Source organism: Mesocricetus auratus, unplaced genomic scaffold, assembly GCF_017639785.1.
Source record: "Mesocricetus auratus isolate SY011 unplaced genomic scaffold, BCM_Maur_2.0 Super-Scaffold_6730, whole genome shotgun sequence".
In the NCBI taxonomy this organism is placed as follows: Eukaryota; Metazoa; Chordata; class Mammalia; order Rodentia; family Cricetidae; genus Mesocricetus; species Mesocricetus auratus.
The window spans coordinates 93,125,796-93,146,327 of record NW_024429184.1 but is presented as its reverse complement, the minus strand read 5'-3'; the positions used below and the strand labels follow the sequence as shown (position 1 = coordinate 93,146,327).

General features: G+C 51.0%; 1 protein-coding gene and 1 non-coding gene across 3 annotated transcripts; both read left to right on the top strand.

Annotated features, from left to right (window-relative positions):
• Positions 1-15,699: 15,699 nt before the first annotated feature.
• Positions 15,700-20,502, top strand: Il17b (interleukin 17B). 2 transcript variants are annotated; one of them, XM_040741741.1, is made up of 3 exons: positions 15,700-15,833; positions 17,734-18,023; positions 20,176-20,502. In XM_040741741.1, exons 1-3 carry the CDS (start codon positions 15,813-15,815, stop codon positions 20,405-20,407), a joined length of 543 nt encoding a protein of 180 aa, XP_040597675.1. In that variant the 5' UTR covers positions 15,700-15,812; the 3' UTR covers positions 20,408-20,502. The 2 variants fall into 2 exon arrangements, with proteins under 2 accessions (XP_040597675.1, XP_040597673.1); XM_040741739.1 differs by lacking the exon at positions 15,700-15,833 and adding an exon at positions 15,899-16,200.
• LOC121139074 lies at positions 18,363-18,518 on the top strand. Its single transcript, XR_005875925.1, has one exon. It is a non-coding gene; the product is annotated as a U1 spliceosomal RNA (small nuclear RNA).
• Positions 20,503-20,532: the final 30 nt, after the last annotated feature.

The window sequence follows — 20,532 nt, the reverse complement described above, 5'->3', positions numbered from 1 at the left end:
CTTTTGTTTGTTTTTTGAGACAGGGTCTGTGTACATAGCCTTGGCTGTCCTGGTACTCACTCTGTAGACCAGGCTGGTCTTGAACTCACAGAGATCCACCTGCCAGTGCTTCCCGAGTGCTGGGATTAAAGGCATGTGCCACCATGCCTAGCTCATACTGTTGATCTTAATTGCCTCCCAATCAACTAGGAGAATAAAACACTCCGCACTAGTTTTCTGGAGGTTTTGCAGTCCTGGGTCTCTTTCTGTCTTTACTATTCCCAGCATTGAGTGTGGGCAAAGTTACCTCTGTCACTCTGACAGTTTGCCTTTGTGACAGTAGGTAACTAACCACTACGTCTTTGTGTGGCCATGAGGCTTGGCAGATGGCACCCTTCCTGGGGAAGGGTGTCAGCAGGAGAAGGAGAGGGGGCCAGGGTCTGAGGGGCTAACATCTGTGAAGTTAGCCTTTCCTCCTCCTCCTAGAATAGAGTTGATGGAGCACTCAACTCCCAAGGGCTTGGCACACAGCAGTCACTGTTGATGTCCCTGCTTCCTCTCTCAGGCTGGGAGATGACTCCACAAGTGACTTCATTGGAATGCAAGTGAGAGGTGGTGGGTGGAGAAGGCGAGCACTAACCCCTTCCCCATCTCTGCATGGGAGTTAGCCATCTGATAAGGATGCTGGGAGTGAAACTTCCATTCCCCAGCCCCCCTCCCCCATTCCGGCTGAGTACAATAAAGTGCTACCTCCAAAGTCCAGAGGGAAGGCGAAACCGTTCCCACAGAATCACCAGGGAAAGCTCACTCTGGAGATCTTGCTACTTCTGGCGTGCGCTGGGCAAACATTGGAGATGCTTATGACAGAAAAGAAAAATGGGCCGCGTGCGTCATAGGGACCTGTCATTTCACCCACCCAAGAGCTCTGTGGCGTCACTCTAGTTCAACCTACCTGTGACTTAACAGCACGGTTACCAGAAAATCCACAGTGAAGTCAGGTATGGTGGTGCACACCTATTGTCCTAGCTGCTCAGAAAGTTGAGCCAGGAGGATAATGTTAGTCCAGGAATTGAAGGCCAGCCTGGGCAATAGACAAGGACTTTGTCTCCCCCACCCCCTCTCCCCCCAGTGACATGGACTAAAGAGACAGGCAAGGTAAGGCTGCAAAGGGACTTAAGAGGGGCTCTAGTCTGTACAGGCAGAGACACAAGAGAGACTAGTTTTTTAAAGACAGGGTCACAAGTAGCCCAGGCTGGTTGCTATGTAGACAATGCTGGCCGTCAACTCCTGATTCTTCATCAATTTCCCCAGTGCTGAGATCACAGGTGTGTGCCATCACATTGTCAGCTTGACTGGATTTAGAATCACTGTGGAAATGTCTCCCCAGGAGTGTCTATGAAGATCTATGAGGTTGGAAGAGCCACTCTGAATGTGGGTGACATTATCCTACAAGCTAGGGGCTGAGACTGAATAAAAAGGAGAGAGCATCTGAGCACAGACCTTCAAGCTTGCTGCTTCCTGACTGTGGACACAATGTGACCACATGACTTCCTGACTGTGGACACAATGTGACCAGCCTTGTGCTCTTGCTCCCATGACTTCCTCTCTCTGATGCACTGTACCTTCAAATTGTGAGCCAAAATAAACCTCTTTTTCTTCAAATTGCTTAAGTCACGCACACACACACATTATATATATATAAATGTGTGTGTGTGTGTGTGTGTGTGAACCATAGTACACATGTGGAGGTCAGAGGGCAACTTCTGGGAGTCTGCTCTATCATTCCAGAGGTCAAGATCAGGTTATCACTATATGCCTTTTCTGTTGAGCCATAACGCTGCACAAGTTGTTGTTTATCTGTTGTTCTTGTTCAAGACGGGGTTTCTTTGTGTAGCCCTGGCTGTCCAGGAATTCACTCTGTAGACCAGACTGGCTGAAAACTCAGAGATCTGATGGCTCTGCCTCCCGAGTCCTGGGACTAAAGGTGTGTGCCTCCAATGTCCAGCCCAACAAGTTTTTTTTTTGAGGAAAGTAATTCAAAATTCTTATAATAGTTGCTTTGTGATCAAACCATCTTCTAGAAAACGTACTCCCATTAGCAGGTCAGTTGGAAGAGTAGAGGGTGTATTACTTCTCAAAGACATCATGCTAGAAAGATTCCCACAACATAGTAATGAGGTTTTCTAAAGTTCCTGGTGCCGAAGACGCATGGTAGAATCTCACTGGAATAAAGCGATGCATTTGCATGCAGATGACTTGGGTAAATGTGTGAGCAGTCAGGTTGAATCAGTTTTTTCTCTCCCCGAGTCTCCTGCACAGACAAGCCAAGACAGAATCTCCCCGTGCAGTGCCTGAGGGAGCATCTCTGGGAATGTCAGAGGTGGGTGAGCTACCCCATTGTCCCCAGAAGGAAGTAACAAACCCTTTGTGCTGTTCGCCAAGGAAGACTGGCTGTGGAGGTGGAGGGAACAATGTGTAGCATAGTTCTCCCAAAACTTTGGGACAGCCTGGCATGGGATGCTGGCAGGAAATAGGAATGGATTGCACTAAGTGGCCCTGATGAGTTGGCATGGGGCCCTTTCCTGGTCTAGTGGGAACATTGGCTGTCATCCCTGTGGCCCCTTTGGGAGTCCTGAACTTGACCCCACAACTCAGGCAGTAACTTGCTGAGATTGGCCTAGCTTAGTCCTTCATGTCTTTCCACCCCACTGAATGTACTTATAGGACCTAAGGGGCTAACATTGCCCAGAGGGCCAGCATACTTCCCACCAAGACCTGGCAGGACTGGGGTGCTTTGTGTAAGCAGGAGGTGGTAAGAACACTGGAGAACACACAGGGGCTGCATGTCTGACTTACTGCTATTACCAGGATGGGTCAGGGCCTTGAACATTTGAATCCCCAGGGACAATCCCGACACATTAACTGCACTCCAAATAGTGCAAAAGAACATATCTCAGGGGCTGGAGAGATATCTAAATGGTTAAGAGCATTGGCTGCTCTTTCAGAGGACATGGGTTAAATTCCCAGCACCCATATGACAGCTCACAACCATCTATAACTCCGGTCCCAGGACATCTGATGCCTTCTTCTGGCCCTGAGGGCACTGCATGCATGTGCCGCACAGACAAGCACTCAGACAGACACACACACACACACACACACACACACACACACACACACACGCGTGCGCGCACGCACGCACGCACGCACGCACACCACAAAAAAATATTAAGAACACTTCTGTTATACAGGTGAGTGTGTATGTAGTTGAGTGTGTACCAAAATGTGCTGTTAGAGAGAATGTGCTGAAAGACGTTCAAGTCAGATCACAATAGAGTTGTCCTGCCAGGCCAAGGCCACTCTTGCCATCAGCTGTCATGCGTAGTCTTCTGACTCAACTTGACAAGACTAAGCGATGCTGGGATAACCAGTGGAACAGTATCTCTAGTGTGTCATAGGGTGTTGTTTCTATCAGGAACCGACTAAAGGATGGGCATCTTCTAATCCAATGCAATCAAAATGGAATGGGTAGGAGGAAGGGCAAGTCTGCACCCACCCCACCCCTTCCTCAGCTGAGATCCATCTCCTGCCTCAGACCTTGGAGCTCCCAGTCCTGTCCTGTGGCCTCCTGGAATGAAATCAGCAGTTCACCGGGTCTCTAGCCTTTTAATATGACACCGGCAGCTCTCCTGGCTTTCAGATTCCAAGTTTGCAGGGTGGTGGCCTATTCCTGTGCATGCATGTGTATGTAGGATGTCCAAAATCAGAGGGTGGACAAGGTGGCTTCCTTCTAAGACTATGAGATGGAAGGTGGGCTGCATTCCCTCTTAGCTTCCGAGGAGTAAGCAATCTTCGGAGTTCCTTGACTTGAGACGCATCACGCCCACTTCTGTGTCTGTCTCTAAGTCCTCCTCCTTTTAAGGGACAGCAGTCCTGCTGGATGCTTACGTGAGTCCAACCTAATCACACCTGAAGAGCCCTATTTCCAAATAAAGTCAACGTCTTAGCTCTCTTTCCCATAACTGTGATTAAATACTCTGCCAAAATCAACTTGAAGGAAAAAGACTTTATTTTAGCTCATAGTTCCCATCATATTCCATCATGGTGAGGACTTCAAGGTAGAAGGAGTCTGAGCGTATCACAGGACCAAATTCTGAGGTGTGGAGGAATAAGACTTCAGTATATTAATTTGAGGGAGGTATACAATTCAATCCTGGACATGAGTGAGGAGACATTGCTATATACATGACCATGTGCTGGTATTTCCAACAGCTCCTACGAAGTGACCTCTTCCAGAGCTCAGGAATCTGGGTGAGGTAGTTTTCAGTTTGGATTTCAGTTTGAGCAGGTTGGAAAGGGTACTACAAAGACTCTTCAATCTAAATCAGATACCATCTACCTACCATACCATCCATCCATCCATCCATCCATCCATCCATCCATCCATCGATCCCGTCATTCTACAGTAGCAAGTTTCACACCATTAAGCACTTGAGTCTGGGGTTGTAGAAATGTCCCCCACTTTCCAACTGTTTGGTCCTGGCTTTGCTCTGGGTGACTGGGACCCATGACACCCAATCTGTGACAAAAGTCCATACTTTCTACTCCGCTGGCTGAGTGTGCGCAGGGCACCAATGGAGAGTGTAGAGGGATATTTCTTCATGGGTCTGCTCTCCTGCATTTCAAGCTTGATTGCTGAGGGCTGCAGGTATGTTGGCTGCTTTCTTTTCTCAAACAAAAATGCCCGAGTATCGCTTGTGTACACAGCACTGTCCTGGATACCGTGGTAGCAGGACAGGGAAGTCAACCTGTTTCTGTCACATGGCATTTACCAATATTCCTTTGGGGAGAAGAATGAAACTCATTTCTTCCAGGTTTCTAAACAAGAGGGGCGCCACTGGCCCGTGTGACTGAAGTCTTTGGGTAGATTCAGCTTTAGTTGTGTTTGGATCCAGGAGCATCTGTCTTGTTTTCTGAGAATGGATTCTGGGAAGTGAAAGAAGGAAGGGTTGGGGTAGGAGCAATGTCACTGGCAGATGCAGTCAGGAGCAACCCCACTGTAGAGAAGACAGCGTTATGTGACATGACAGCTATGTGGCATTGTGAAGCATGGAGAATTTCAGAATGGGGTGGAGTTAATGCACCCATGCATTTGTTCATGCTTTTATTGGGGCTGAGATACTAACTCCAGTATGGACCTGAAGAAGGCATTGGATCTTCTGGAGTTACAAGCAACTGAGAGCCATCACATGGGTACTAGGGATGGAATTCTGATCCTCTGAAAGTGCAGCAAGCACTTTTAACTACTGAGCCATCTCTCCACTCTATTATTTACACATTTCATAAAGAGCTATTAATAGATTAACACAAATAAAAAAGGAGAATTTAGAATAGAAGCAATAACAGAAACCCCTTGTATTTTTCCTAAATGTAGAATGACACCCACTTTGGAAAAATGCTACCTGAGTTTTTAGCACATGGGGACCACTTTTGCTTGAGAGGTTCTAGGGTGTCTGTGTGTATGTATGCTAACTCAGGGATGGAGGTTTGGGAGATGTGAGGCATGGCAAGGATTTGCAAAGTCTCAGACGTGAGGGTGTAGACTGAGCAATGTTGTCCTGAATGAGGAGGGTTGTGACAATACAGCAGATGGGCTGGACCATCAGAATTTTGGCACGGGGGTGCGGTTCTAGCAAGTTCTATGTGTCCCAGCTTGTCTGCGGAGGAGTAGATGCTATTCACCTTCATAATAACCCTCTCTCTCCCTCCCTACCAATACCTGCTCCCTGTCTCTGTGGATAAGAAGCATGGCCACGGGGATGGATGGAAGTGGTACCATGGCAGGCATAACAAGGTGATCATTCTATCTGCTGTAGGACAGCTCCGCATTTCTCTCCAGGTGCCAGAGGGTCATGCTAACAGAGGAGAGTGGGAGGAGGGTTTTCCAACGGAGAGCAACCTGGCTAGTGAGATTAGAGAAAATTAGCATCTCACCCTGCCTGGCTTGTACACAAACTGCTCTGGCCTGTCCTCTGCCACTCTGCAGGGGCTGCCCTCCCTCAAGACACCCCCGCCCTGCCTAGTCTTTCCATCTGACTCTCTCAGCCTGCCTTTAGGACTGCTGCTGACTCCAAGCCTTCCTTCATAAACCACTCAGGACTGTTAAACAAATCCTATAATTAGAAGCCAGGTTTGCTAAACCAAGTGAAGAATGTTACATGGTCCTCTGTTCACTGGACATGCATGCAGTTGATGTCCCATGACCCAGAGGAGCTGTGACCTTGGGTTTCCAAGAAGCCTTAATAAGGTAATGTTTATAAGGCTCTTAGCTTTATAACTCTGCTGGAGGAGAGCCCTGTGAACAGTGGACATGTTATAATTCCAAGGCAGTCCCCTCCCGCTCTATCTCGATGGTGAAGCACAGTGTCCCCTTAGGTGGTACATGGAAAGTCCCAAGCTCTGGAGTAAAGGAAGCAGGCTCTGGGCCTGACTCTGACATTGAATTCTGTGTGACACTGAATCAGGCTTTTTTGCTTCTCTGGACTTTTGCTTGTCCATCCTTTAAAACAAAAGAACTAGTGAGTATTGCTTTCAAAGCCGTTTCCAACCCCAACAAAGGCTAGTTGGTTTCTGTGCTTACCGCTAAGTTTCATCTCGAGCAAGGATTCTTTTCCAAATTCCATTTTCCTTCTCTCGACACCAAAGAACTTGGTAATGAACCTGAGCTGCATACCTCTGGCAGGGGGTTGGAAAGACACATAGGCACACCTTTCTCCGCCTCGGTCTTCAGTCCCTAGACTCCCTCCAGTGAGAGGATGTGAAAAACAAAGCAAACAAACAGAAACGGAGCAGGAATCGATAGGAATAGAACTGACAGAGATGAGATGGGACAACATGGGTAACAGTGGGGAGAGCCAGGGCTGCTCTGTGGAGAGACGGTCACACTGTTGAGCCAGGGTAGCACTGTGCTCCTACTGTGAGAACTGACAGAACGCTCCATGAACCAGACTCTCGTACTAATAACCTCCTCCCTGCCAGCTTGGCTCCCAGCAAAGGAGTGAGATGGGTACTTCCTCATCGTCCTCATTTTACAGATGAGAAACTAACAAAGGGGAAGAAGAGGGCTGGTGTGAAGTTCAGCAGCAGAGTGTTTGCCTCTCATGTGCTAGGTAGGGCCTGGGTATGATTCCCTGCATTGCCATGAAAAAGAGAGAGAGAGAGACTAATTTTGTCCAAATGAAGTGTATGGTTGGAATAGAGATTCCAAAACCTTCTCTCGGTCTCTGTAGATTAGTCATCTACAAATCTCTATAAGTCTACCATGATACTTGTGGTTATGAATGCGAGAGGAAGTTTTCATCTCTGCAGCTCTGAAGACTTCTGATGAAAAGGGGCTCTGTGACCTGTACAGGCCATGTAGCGAGGGTGATGAGGGCACCTTGGCTGCACCAACCCTCTTAGATTTGGGGGCTGCTAGTTGCTGCAGCACAACCACACTTATCCTGACTGTGACCGTTTCGTATGGACAAAGGCATTAGCTCTGCTCTGCGCATGCTCAGTGTCTGGGCACTAGAAGGAAGGTTCAGACACCAAAGACCAAAAGACCTCTGATGGGAGTATCAGAAAAATGTCCTTTGCTGGCCCTGTGGGGCTTGAGAGCTGAAGAGGGGATCTGCCATTTCCTTAAGAAGACACTGATTCTGGAATGCCCAGCCAGTCCTAGCTGGGGGCTGAGACAATGGGGTGAGATCAGGGGGATTCTAGTACGGAAGAACACGTCCTCTGAACATAGCTGTGTGTAACAGACAAGTCACGCCATCTCCAAGAGAGCACACTGGGAAGACAGAGCCCGGTCAACCTGACCTCGGCAGACTCTGCATACCCACAGGGCTGATTCAGTGTCCTGGCACTTGGGCACGAAGCCCTCTGGCAGATAAACGCTCTGCAGTGCAGATGTGTACGGAGTACAGGCAGCTGTGAACATAGTTTGGAATCATTTGTCTGGTCTCCGGCCCTTGGTGGAAGCCATCTGATGTTGGGTCACAAGCCTGCCTGGTGCCTCTTACCTCTCTCTAAAGGATGGCAAAGATTAGGGAAGCTGTGGGCCCAGCTTTCATCCCAAGCTCTGTCTCTCTTTCTCTCACAGTATGGCCATGGGTAGGTTGTTTCTCTTCCCTGGGACTCTTTCTTCTTCCGTTAAATATTTCTAGTGGCTTCACTTCCTGTGCTTTTGAAGTGTAGAGTGCTGCATGCCTGTGAGGAGGAGCACCCCTATCCCCAGTCAGTAGCCGTCCGCCTCTGTCTACCACCTGGGCAGGGGACCTCTCATGTGTCCATAGCCAGGGGCCGGGAAGCCCCTTCCAACATCAGAATGGTAACGGGACTTCTTTCCTGGAAGCCGGGCTCTGAAAATGGCCAACATCACACAGGCTGGGTTTCTTTCCTCGGGATGTCTAGAGGACTGACCTCCCACAGAAATTTGCTGAGACTTCACATTATGGGGACAGAGCTTTTCTTCATATGAGCTGAGCCCAGGGTCACCAGCTCCTCAGAAGAGGCAGCGATCTCCATGGATGCGGGAGATGCAGGAGGCTGAGCAGAAATGTTCCACAAAAGTTCTTCCAAGATGTGTTGCTGCTCCTGAAGCAGGGGCATTGTCATATCTGCCACCGTCCACTGGAGCACAAGTTTAGGGACTGGTGTAAGAATCCCATGCTGTCCCCCAATGCTAGAACATGCCGAGCACATTGCAGTTGAGTAATATGTGTCTGTTAGGTGAAGTAGATAGACCGCCCTTTGAAGAGTGCTCTAAAAAGCTTCCCACTGCCTGCAAGTTGAAACCTTGAGGGACACTGCTCACTAACGAGAGATTATATCTAACTGTTACTATTTCCTTTGGACCACACAGACCACACAGCCAAGGAGGCTGGGTTGTGAGTCACTGTAGCCCTAAGCACCTATGAACTTTCTGGAGATGGGTAGGATCGGGGCAGAAGCCTTGCAATGGCTACCAAGGTTCCTTGCCCAAGGGTAAGAGACTGTGTTCAGAGTGGTCTGTCTCCTGAGTGGTGGGCTGTGAGTTGCCTTTGGGGAGAGTGTGAACAAGTCTGGATGGTCATCCTGGCCCTAGGCTTTCCAGAGCATGTGAGTAAGATACACTTATTGCCTGGAAGCAGTGCTCCCTGAAGGTGCTCCAGAACCACAGGGAAGCACTGAGACCTTACCCTCAAGGACATACGCCCCCAGACCCACACCACAGAGTCACTTCCAATAAAACAGTTCAGTGCCAGTCTCCCCAGCTAGAGCCTACTATTGAATCTGACCTGCTTAAGGCATGGCTCTCCACTCTAGCCTACCACACTTCCAGACTCCTTGTTGTAAGCCAGCAGGAGATGCTGGCTGGCCCATCTCTTCCCGTCCCCGTCCCCACAGCCTGGCTAGTTCTCTTCACTGGGGCTTGGGCTCTGGGGCTTCCTACCCCAAAGAGACACAGACCCATCCAGGAACGGGCGGGGTGAATGGTGGCTTTGGAGATGGGTGTCGGAGTCCTGGAGACTTTAGAAGACTATAAACATCCTCTGGGTCTGAGGCACGGATGTGTGGATGAGCAGGAGGCTTGGTGCCTGTTTATATCCTGCTCCTTCCTGCCCCACACCCCAGCAAGTGCAGGCAGGAGGACCATGCTTATGGGGTCCCAGGGTTTGTACAGATGATCTTCCATGCTGGGGGCTTCTGAAACTTAGGAAGTCTGATCCCTTACCTGTCTTATACAGTGTCCCCAGCCAGGCCTCTTGCCTCTGCCGAGACACATGGGGTGCCCACTCTTCCTTAGGGCTGGCTGTTCCTTCTATTTTGGGATCTCTCTGGGAACTAGAAGGTTTTCGAACTGAACTGACTAGAATTATACCATGCTACCTGATTGGACAGAGTTAAGAACAATATGCACAAACAAACAGTAGCCAGGCCATTCATGCACACTTACAGGCATATCACACACACATGCCCTCATTTTCATTATTCCCTCCCCTTTGATGCAGGTTGAGATGCCAGCCCCAGGTGACCCCAGTAGCCCAGCTGCTGTGTGCCTCTGACTGGGGTCCTGGGTTACTTTGGTTCAAAGTCTATGTTTTAAACATTAGTCTTCACAAAAATCAAAGAGCAACAATATAGCCATGAAAGTGTGCAAGAAACAAAATTACAACAACAGCCCAAAGAGACCAAACACAAAGTGCTTGTTACATCAAAGATGATGGAATGTATGTCCTGAGAGAGGAATGTCTCTGGAAGGCAGGGTCACCAGCAAAGACCCTACACTGGAAGAGCTGGCAAGACGTCCCTGCCTGGGGGGGTGTCTTTGGGTGGCAAGTGCTAATAAGACATTAAGTGGAGTATACAGTCAGTCCGCAGCCTTGAAGCAAGGCCTTGGCATTTTCGGGGCTAGACATTGGCCGACGGGCATCTCAGAGTTGGTCACTCATACTTGCTTGACGTCCACTCCTTGGGGTGCAGATGCTAGTGTCTGGCCTAGGCCCAGGGTCCCGCTGACGTGGCTGTCCCTCTACACGTCTCATTCACCCAGCCTTTCCCTTTTTTGAGAACTGGGAGCTGGCTGGCGAGGGCTATTCCCACCAACAATGTTCCTCTCTCTGGAGCTTAAAATAGACCCTCTTGGCTGGGACTCTGGAGTGAGCAGTGAGGCAGGCATTTGTGCAAATAAGGGCTTGGGAGAAGGATTCCTACCCAGGAGGGAGGGGAAAACAGCATGGCAGAGTGGGGGATCTTGCCAGCAAAACAGCCTGTAAGTCTCTTCCTGACTAACTAGATGCCCTCTGTCAGGGTCTGGGCCCACATCCCTCAGCCTCCTGGCCTGGCTGAGGTTCAGGGTGGGCGCATTGAATAGAGGAGTCTCTGCATTCTCCCACTGGTTCTCACCTCATCCCCACCCAATAATGCTGACTTTCTACTTAGGAACACTCCAAAGGCATCCTTGAAAGCCCAAGTTAACATTTTAATATCAGCAGTTCCGGTTTCTGCTATCACTAGCTGGGCACTCAGGTTTGCCCGGGACCCCACAATGCACTTTAAGATGCATCCTTGTTCAATCCTTACAGTAATCCAGTGAAAAATCACTGTGTTTTAGACAGGGTCTCTTATAATGTACGCTGGCCTAAATTTACTATGCAGTTGAGGATGGCCTTACAGTTCTAAGCCTCCTGCCTCTGCCTTCTGAATGCTGGGATTACAGGCATGAGCCGACTCACCTGGCTTCTGCAGTGCTGAAGACTGAACCCAGGGCTTCGTGCAAGCTGGGCAAGTGCTCTGCCAACCTGAATCACGTGACCAGCCCCAAGTTATTATCTATTGTACAGAAGAAACAAAGGCTCAGATAAACCATCTCTTTCCCCAAAGTCTCACAGCTATGATGGGGAAGACAGGACCAAGACCAAAATTCATCATCCTGTGATGTCTTCACTACCGGGGAGGACCTACCTGCTCCTCTGGTTCCCCATAGCTCTGATCTCTCAGCCTGAGTTCCAGCGTTGCCTTCCTGTGTTACAACTGGTTTGATAGAATGTATCACATTTTTAGCAGGTGCTTTCTGTGTGTCAAAAGTGTTATAGAGCTGGAGAACTCTCACGTCTCCCAAGAACTGGAGTTCCTTTCATGAGTGCCTAACCTTGCCCCAGCTGGGTCGTTCAAGAATGCTGGGTGAGGCTGAGATGTTACAGATTCTCTTTGACCAGCAGCCCCCCCGCCCCTTCAGGGCCAGTGTCTTCTACCTGCAGCATAGCAGGAGATACAGGGGTAAAACACACTTGCATTGTATCTTTTGTGACTTGGGGCAAATGGTTAAGTAGACATTCCAAGCCTTGGTTTCCCCAGTTATCAACAGAGAGTAAAGTTGGACTACACCACAGGTGTGTTGGGATTTTCCCATGAAGCAATATACTTGGAGGAGTTAGTCCTGCCTGGCACCCAGGAGGTGGGCATTAGTAATTTTTCTTATTTCTAGTTATTGTTTTCTTTCCCCTTCATCCTCCTCTGACTCATGTATGCATGTGCACGTGTGTATGTGTGCACGAGTGTGCTGGTCCATGTGGAGGAGGACAGATGACAACCTCAGAGGCCATCCCTCGGAGCCATCCATCTTGTTTTTTTTTTGAGATAGGCTCTCTCATTGGCTAAGAGCTTGCCAAATAGGCTAGGCTGGCCATCCGGCAAGCTCCAGGGATGTGCCAGTCTCTGCCTCCCCAGCATTGGGATTATAGTGCACACCAGCACTCCTGGCTTCTCTACTTAGCTTCTGGGGATTGAACTGAAGCCTTGATGCTTCTGTGACAGGTGTTTATCAACCGAACTATTGGCCCCTGCCTTGTAGTTGCTATTTTCTGAGACTGTGGTACCATGTTTCACATACTAGAGGCTTGGTGCATAGCAGCTGCTCAGAGGGAAGTGGGCACTTGGGGTCAGCAGATAGAAATTCACAGACAGGCGGTGGTAGCGCACATCTTTAATCCCAGCACTTGGGGGTAGAGGCAGGTGGAGCTCTGAGTTTGAGGCCAGCCTGGTCTACAGAGCGAGTTCCAGGACAGCCACAGAGAAACCCTGTCTTGAACACCCCCCACCCCCACCAAAAAAATCCAAAACAAAACAAACCCCACCCCACCCCCAAAACAAACAAATGAAAAACAGAAGCTCTCAGTCACTGCCCTCCACAGGCTGGCCGGCCATCCCTACTCTGATGTGGAAGACACCGCTAACCCTGCTCCTCAGCAGCAGTGTCACTGGGAAGCCAGGGGCAGGCACCGGCCTTGTCCACCCGCTGGATCTCCTGCTCAGCTTCAGCATCTACTCTGGAAGGAATGGGCCGCTCTTCGGGGTTGTCTGGCTTTCTGTTGGTGCCATCTAGTGGTGAAGTGAGGCTCCCCGCCGGTCTGTAGTAGAGGTGCCAAGAATTTCCGCATCGCATCACGGCTACTGCTGGCTGCCCATCCATGCATCTTCACCTGTGCCTCCTAACCCTTACTCATAAAGACCCAAGGACTCCATCCTCGTCCATGAGGCAAAAGGAGCCCCTGAGTTTCTGGTTTCTTCACCTTCCCCTCTCTGGCCTGGCACCGACCTCTGATTCTACACTCTGGACATCACTAAGGGATGATGACCGTGGTTTCTCAAGGTCAAGGTTGGAGGAAGAGGCTTCTTTCTGGCCCAAGACAGCCCAGGAATGGGGAAACCGGTGGCAGTCACTCCGCTGTCCCTGGAGCCAATTGTGAGCAATCTGAGCTCTCAGAAGGACTGACCTAGCTTCTCGGGCTCCCTACAGACTAGCAAGGAGGCTCGGCATGGCCCGGCCCGAGGATGTCAGCATAAACACTGAGGGAGGATCGATGGATAGAAACACTGTGTGAGCCTGGGAAAAACCCTTGTGAACCTGGCTGGGAAGTCCCACCTTCCCTGAGCTTTAACGCTGGATGGGGAGTGGACTACGTGAGAAGGGCCTCTGAATTAAGGTGAAGACAACTGGGTTTCCCACGTCAAGATCTCTGGACTAAAACACTGGGAACGAATCAACACGCACCTCCTCTTCTTGGTATGTCCTGAGACTAGGTCTCCTGTATCCCGGGCTGGCCTTGAATGTGATGTGTGGCACCTCCTCTTCTTGGTATGTTCTGAGACTAGGTCTCCTGTATCCCGGGCTGGCCTTGAATGTGATGTGTGGCACCTCCTCTTCTTGGTATGTTCTGAGACTAGGTCTCCTGTATCCCGGGCTGGCCTTGAATGTGATGTGTGGCTGAAGGTGTCCCTGAACCCCTGATCCTTTTGCTTCCACTTGCCAAGCGATGCCATCACGGGCTGCTCTACCAGCCTCTGTTACTTGGGACTCTCCATTAGCAACACCCCGTAACTGGATCCTGGCAACTGCTTTGTCCTCAGGGATCAGAAGGAAGGGTCTATGTACTAGCAAGTAAGGGGATGGATATTTCTGGGGTTTTGAAAGGCAGAGGAACCTCCATAGTCCAGTACACATCCTTCAATTTCCTCCTCAATGTGGGTCCCGCTGTAGCAGCAGAAGGAAGCAAAGAACTAGCCAGGCTGCCCCACTGACCCCTCAGCCAGGTCTGTTCATTTGTTCAAAGAGGGGCCAGGGCAGCCAGGGCAGGGGGTGGGGGCTTGTTGCCCAAGGAGGTATTTTCAGAGTCTCCCGCCCTCCGGAGTTTCCAAGGACAGAACAGAGCCCTGTCTAGTATTTGACCAAATATGGTGGTATCTCTCAAGGAGCTCACGCCCCAGCCAGCTCCTCAGTTATGCTGTGGAAACCTGCCCCACACAGATTAATCTTGTGACATTCAGGAGCCTCTCACCCTGCCCTCCTCCTCTCCCCAGTGCTTGTAAATGGCCAAGGCTGTTGTCCCTCAGCAAGACAAGGCAGGGGAGCTTGCCTACCATGCCTCCTCCTCTGCGGCCCACCCCCGAGTGCCTCCCAGGGGGCAGATTTGCTCACTCGCATTCAGTTGTCCAGTCAAGGTGAGCGACCTTAGCCACAGACAATGGTCACTTTAGCTTGTGGGGGCTCCATGGACCCCGGGGTCACCGGAGCTCATGAAGCTGGAGCCCGCTTTAGGAAGGCTGCGTGCAGTGTCTCAGCCGGCAGGGTTGGTTTGAGGGGTGCAAGAGAGAGGTGCAAAGACCCTGAGCCCTAATACTAAGACAGCAGTGGTATATAATAAGAAACATAATCATAATTATTACAGCATCATTTTATAATAAACAGCAGGGTGTTTATTGAGCACTCACTCTGCCAAGCATTGTCAGCTATGACGTGGCTTATTTCTTTATTCTTTGTAGCAACCTCAAGAGATGTGGAAACAGACCTAGGCATGAAGTGGAAGTCAGCAGGGTCGCTATTCCCAGGATGTAACTCCCATTATACAGAGGGTGAAACTGAGGCTGAATGAGGCCATAAGCAGTCAGTCATACACGGGACAGGCCCTGAAAGTGGAGATCTCTCACGGAAGATGGCAAACGTGCCTCCACAAAGGCCGTAACAGTTGGCCATGAAGCTTTTAGGCATCTGCAACTTGGCCTGGGTGGAGCACACAGACGCAGAAACATGTTCATAGAGGGATAGAGCTGTGCAGAAAATATCCCAACACAAACAGGGTAGGGTGGTGTGTCGAGTTCTGGATGGGAACCTGGCCCAAATCCCAGCTCGGACACCGCTGATTCACTGTGGAATAGCAGACAAATCCCCTGCTGGCTCAGGCCTCAGTTTCCCAGCCTGTGAACTATAGGGTGGGCAGTGGAGCTCACCTGAGGTTGTTTGGCGTAACTGAGGCTGTTTCCCTGGGAGACAGTGCTGTCTGGCTCTGGGCCAACAGACTCTGGACATTTTCTCTTTCCACCAACCAGCAGCCCATCTCTCCTCCCCCTCCCCCTCTGCCCTGGTCATCCCCAAAGCAAACGAAGCTGATTGTCTTAACTGGCTCTGTGGGTGCTGGCTGGTCAGCCGGCCGCAGGCCGCAGGCGGAGGTGCCATCAGCCAGGGCCCCACCAGACACACAGGGCATTGTCCTTCGGTCAACAGCCCCTGGGCACCTCAGGGCCTGGCTCCTGGCCTACCCCACACCCCTCACCGCCTGCCACTGTGCTAAGGCCCAGTCAGCTGGGGGCCCGAGGCTCCCAGCTGACAGTGAGCCCACCCACCCACACCCCCAGCAGCCCCCTGTGGAGCTATAATTGCCTCAGTCCATCCTGTTGCTGCCATTCTCTCTCTGCGGCATCTGGGGTTCCTGTTGGGTGGCAGCTGCAGGCCTGCCGCCTGGCTTGGTGGGATGGACTGGCCACACAGCCTGGTACGTGGTGCTCCCTTCTCTGTAGCTGTTCTTCGCCATTGATTAATGGCTGCCTGTGTTTGGCTTGGAGGTCTGCAGGGACCAGTTCTGTCCTCTCTTCAGGCCCAGAGAGAAACAGAGCTTGGTCTCAGCCAGCAGTCATGGCCCAAGGCTTGGGCTCCAGCTCTGGGCACAGTCTGGTCACACTGGAACTCTTTCAGGAAGCAGTGTCTGGGGCGATCTGGACAGGCTCGGGCACTAGAATTTTTCCAGACCTGGCTTTTGGGATCTGGGCAGCGTACATGATCCTGGGCAAATCCTTCTGTCTTTGTTTCCCATCTGGAAATTGAGGGAGGGGATGTTGAGTCTGGTCTGTTTCCCCTGCAAGGTGAGTTGAGGAACGTGTGGGAAGCTCAGCTGGGAATGCCTGTAGTGAGGGAGATATCTCTGCAGCAGAGTGTAGAACCAAAAGGAAGGATTTAGCAACCCGAATCACTGCTGTGGCTCTGCCAAGGGGGGGCTACGCTGGAACTTGTTTCCAAGGGTCAAGGCTTGCTGGGTAGCCTGGATAATAGACCAGGCCTGGCCCCAGTGGGCCGAGAGGTGCAGGGAGGGCACAGAGTCTGGTAAGACTCAGGAAAATACCGAGAAAAGGTGAGCAAGAATAAGGTAAGGCAGGTTGTCTGCTGCTGAGGAGGGGGGGGATAGTATGTGTGTGTGTGTGTGTGTGTGTGTGTGTGTGTGTGTGTGTGTGTGATAGAGAGTGTGATAGAGAGTCTGTGTGTGTGTGTGTGTGTGTGAGAGAGAGAGAGAGAGAGAGAGAGAGAGAGAGAGAGAGAGAGAGAGGAAATGCAGTCTCATAGGACCCATGTGCCAGCTCTGTAGAGTGTTCCTTCTTCTCGCCCACTCTGTTTCAACTCATTTCCTTTCAGCAAAGCCTATAAACAGCTCAACCCCCCCCCCCACTCTTCCACGTCCCTAGAAGACTTTAGCTGCCTCTGCTCACGATTCCTCCTTCTTATTTCATCGGATGAGTCTCCAGAAAAGCTGGGCCCAGCCATCTTGCTGACCCAAACCAAGGGAGAGCCCTGCTCTCCAGCCACCCCTGCACAGGTCACTCCCGCCACCCTTCTGCTCCACCCCCAGAGTTAACAGGACAGCCTCCAGGGCAGGCATGGTGGTGGAAATCTATTCACTCTGCATGTGCTCCCACAAGTCTGACGCCATGCAGATACAGACACGAGGGATAAGAAAGGAGCTCGGTGCTCTCAGGGAGTCTGGGTCTGGGGGAGCAGTTTCAGGGATATCAAAGAATACCCTGTCCAAGTACAACTGCAGATGCGTTAGGGACACGTGTGGTATGGTGACTCCAACATGTTCGAAAGCATCGCTGGGGCAGTGACCTGGAGCCCGCAGCTGGGTGAGATGTTCAGGAGGTGGAAGGAAAAGGCAGGCCTCGGCAGGCAAAGTGCAAAAGTCCTCCCACAGCAAGGAACATGGCGAGCGAGCGCAGGCGCAGAGGAGGCAAGGAGGGCACAGGAGACTCCCGAGGGCCGCAGGAAGGACATGGAGCGGGAGGCGGTATTGTCAGATGCGCTTTGCAATGGCCGCCACTGATGCCGTGAGTTGATTAGAAGTCAGACAGGCTCGGGAAAGCCAGTTAGGAGGTGGTGGAGCAGACCTGGGGAGCAGCCAGGGTCTGCAGATTGAGCAACTAGGGTGCGTAGGGGTGTTTTCAGGAGATAACTGAGTTTAAGGACTTCAGGATGCGGGGTGGGGGGTAGAGGCTGGTCATCAGTGTCCAACACGAAAAGAGTGTCCATACACAAGGTGCAGAGGCCTCTCTCCTCTGTGCCCTAACCCTAAGCCTTGGCCCAGAGAGACTTGGTTCTGGCCTTTGACCAATAGCCTTCTTCCTCAGCTATTCCTTCTTGCCATCTCTATCTTCCTGGGGCCAAGCCAGCCCCGCAACACCAAAGGCAAAAGGAAGGGGCAAGTGCGGCCTGGCCCCTTGGCCCCTGGGCCTCACCAGGTGCCACTGGACCTGGTGTCTCGAGTGAAGCCCTACGCCCGAATGGAAGAGTACGAGAGGAACCTTGGAGAGATGGTGGCCCAGCTGAGGAACAGCTCTGAGCCAGCCAAGAGGAGATGCGAGGTGAACCTGCAGTTGTGGCTGTCCAACAAGAGAAGCCTGTCTCCTTGGGGATACAGGTAGGTGGGCTGGGCACAACAGGCCGCCGTTTCCACCGCCCCGACACTGTGTTCAAGACCTTGGATTCGGGTGGATTTTAATCCCACTTCTGCATTTTACCACCCGTGAGGCTTTCGGTCATTTGAACAGCTCTGCTGAGCCTCAGTTTCCCCAGCTGTCAGTGGAAGTGATGGCGGTATGTACTTCACAGGCTATTGTAAACACACAGACAGACACAGCACTTGCCCTTTATCCTCCAGGACCCGGCTGGAGTGCTTCTGAAGTTCTCTGTCCAGCATGGTGGCTCACACTTGCTGGCTATGCTCACATCTCTTTCATGCCAGACAGGCGCCTTCTTAACGCTTGCCTCAGATACCATGATCACGGTGGTGTTTTTCCAGGGCAAGGCTTATCCATTGCACTCCAGATGTGCTGACCCCTGCAATTTCCCCAAATGTGAGAAACTTGATGGCATAATCCGTAGTAGTGGGGGACAGTGTTTCTGCTCTCCCCTCTGAAAAACGAAGTCTGCCTCAGAACCACCTCAAGGTTCCCGTGTTCACCCAGTCAGAGCCTCTGGGATGCCTGGATCATGGTGTTGCACCTGCTTTTCCATGCTTGGGGTACATGGCCCCACTTTGACTTAGCTGCCCTGGGTTACAGAAGCAATGGGTGTGTTCAGCTCCACCTCCTAAGTCAGCATGCAGAAGGGGCCCAGGGTACATGGATTAGATGAAATAAAGAGATGGCTAGCTCATTCACAAACTCAGCCCAGAGCTTTTCCAGCTACACTGTTTATATCCCTAAGACTCTAGAATAGCACTGTTGGCCAGAATTTCCTGTGATAAGGTCCGCTGTGGTAGCCAGGTGACTACTTAACCATTGGAATGTGGGACTGAAGGACTAGCATAGATTGACTCAAATTTAGGTTGGCACATGTAGCCACTGGCTACTGTGCAGAGTGGTGTAGCCCTGGAATGTGACAAAGGAGTCAGTAAGGACCCTTAAGACCACAGCTTACTCCTGGGTCCATGTGTCAGTCGGAGATTATGAAACTATAGGCTCATTCAAGAGACTTCAAATTTATTTTCAAGGAGCTCCCAAGCAAAGTGTGTTCCTAGGTTCAATTCTCTTACCTCTCATTCATGTTTAACTGAGGAGGAAACTGAGACAGAGGAGAAAGGGCTCAGAGCAGATATTCTAGGTCTGGGACAATCCTAGAAGGATCTCACCAACAAGTGTCTCAAGTCTAAGACAAATATGCTTTTAACATAGTATGTGTATAAAAATACAGTCCCCAGAATTCACTTAGGGGAGGACACTGACTCCACAAGTTGTCCTCTGGCTCCTTGCAAGGTCTCCTCTGAACTCTAATTAATTAATAGAACAAAAAACCCAACAACTTGTCGAGCTGGGCATGGTGTAATTCCAGCACTGAGAAGGATGAGAAAAGAGAACTGTAGCCAGGAGGTTACCCTGAGCTACAAAACAATCAACCACCCAAACTGAAACAAAACAAACAAGAAGCCCGGCGGTGGTGGCGCACGCCTTTAATCCCAGCACTCGGGAGGCAGAGGCAGGCGGATCTCTGTGAGTTCGAGGCCGGGCTGGACCGACAGCCTCCAAAACAATACAGAGAAACCCTGTCTCATAAAACCAAAAGAACCCCAAACAAACAAACAAACAAACAAAAAACAAACAAGAAGGAAAAACTGAATCAATCCAAACCAAACCACAACACGACAAAGCTCGCTGAGACTCTGAGGGCCAGTAAAACAATAGAACACAGGCCCAGGTCCTCTTCCAATGCAGATAGTACATCCACGTGTGAACGTTTTACTTCTGTAGATTAATTCCCCACAATACAAAAATAGGGTAGAGAAGGGAGAGACGAGGGCAGGCTTGGGTTTTTCCATGGTCCCCATGGTATCTTACTGGGTGAAAGGAGGAAGTTGGTGCCACCATGGTGACATGGAAACTGACTAGCAGTGACTAGCTTTCCAGCTCTCAGTCACCTTTTTTGGGAAGGCAGAGTTTATTACTACACACTCTGGCCACTAGCCCTAACCCTAACCCTAACCCTGCAGGGCACCCTGGGTATGGCATGAGCAGCTCCTTTGCTGCTCATGGTGGCGCTCATCCTGCTCTCTCCCGCTCACCTGCTCCCCACAGCATCAACCACGACCCCAGCCGCATCCCTGCGGACTTGCCCGAAGCGCGTTGCCTGTGTCTGGGCTGCGTGAATCCCTTCACCATGCAGGAGGACCGCAGCATGGTGAGTGTGCCAGTGTTCAGCCAGGTGCCCGTGCGCCGACGCCTCTGTCCACCACCTCCGCGCCCTGGACCCTGCCGCCATCGCGTCGTCATGGAGACCATCGCTGTGGGTTGCACCTGCATCTTCTGAGCCAACAACCCAGTGGCCACTGCAACTTCTTCCTCCCTGCACCCTCTGTGTCTGGCAAGGCTGAGAAACAGTAAACGTTGTCCGTTGTAAAGAAAGGCATTGGGCTTGCTCCTTGTGACTAGGAA

Coding starts and splice junctions, on each gene's coding strand:
- Il17b (XM_040741739.1), top strand. CDS start 16,171: ATGTTGAGTCTGGTCTGTTTCCCCTGCAAG. Junction 16,201..17,733: donor TGGTCTGTTTCCCCTGCAAG/GTGAGTTGAGGA, acceptor CTTCTTCCTCAG/CTATTCCTTCTTGCCATCTC. Junction 18,024..20,175: donor CTGTCTCCTTGGGGATACAG/GTAGGTGGGCTG, acceptor TGCTCCCCACAG/CATCAACCACGACCCCAGCC.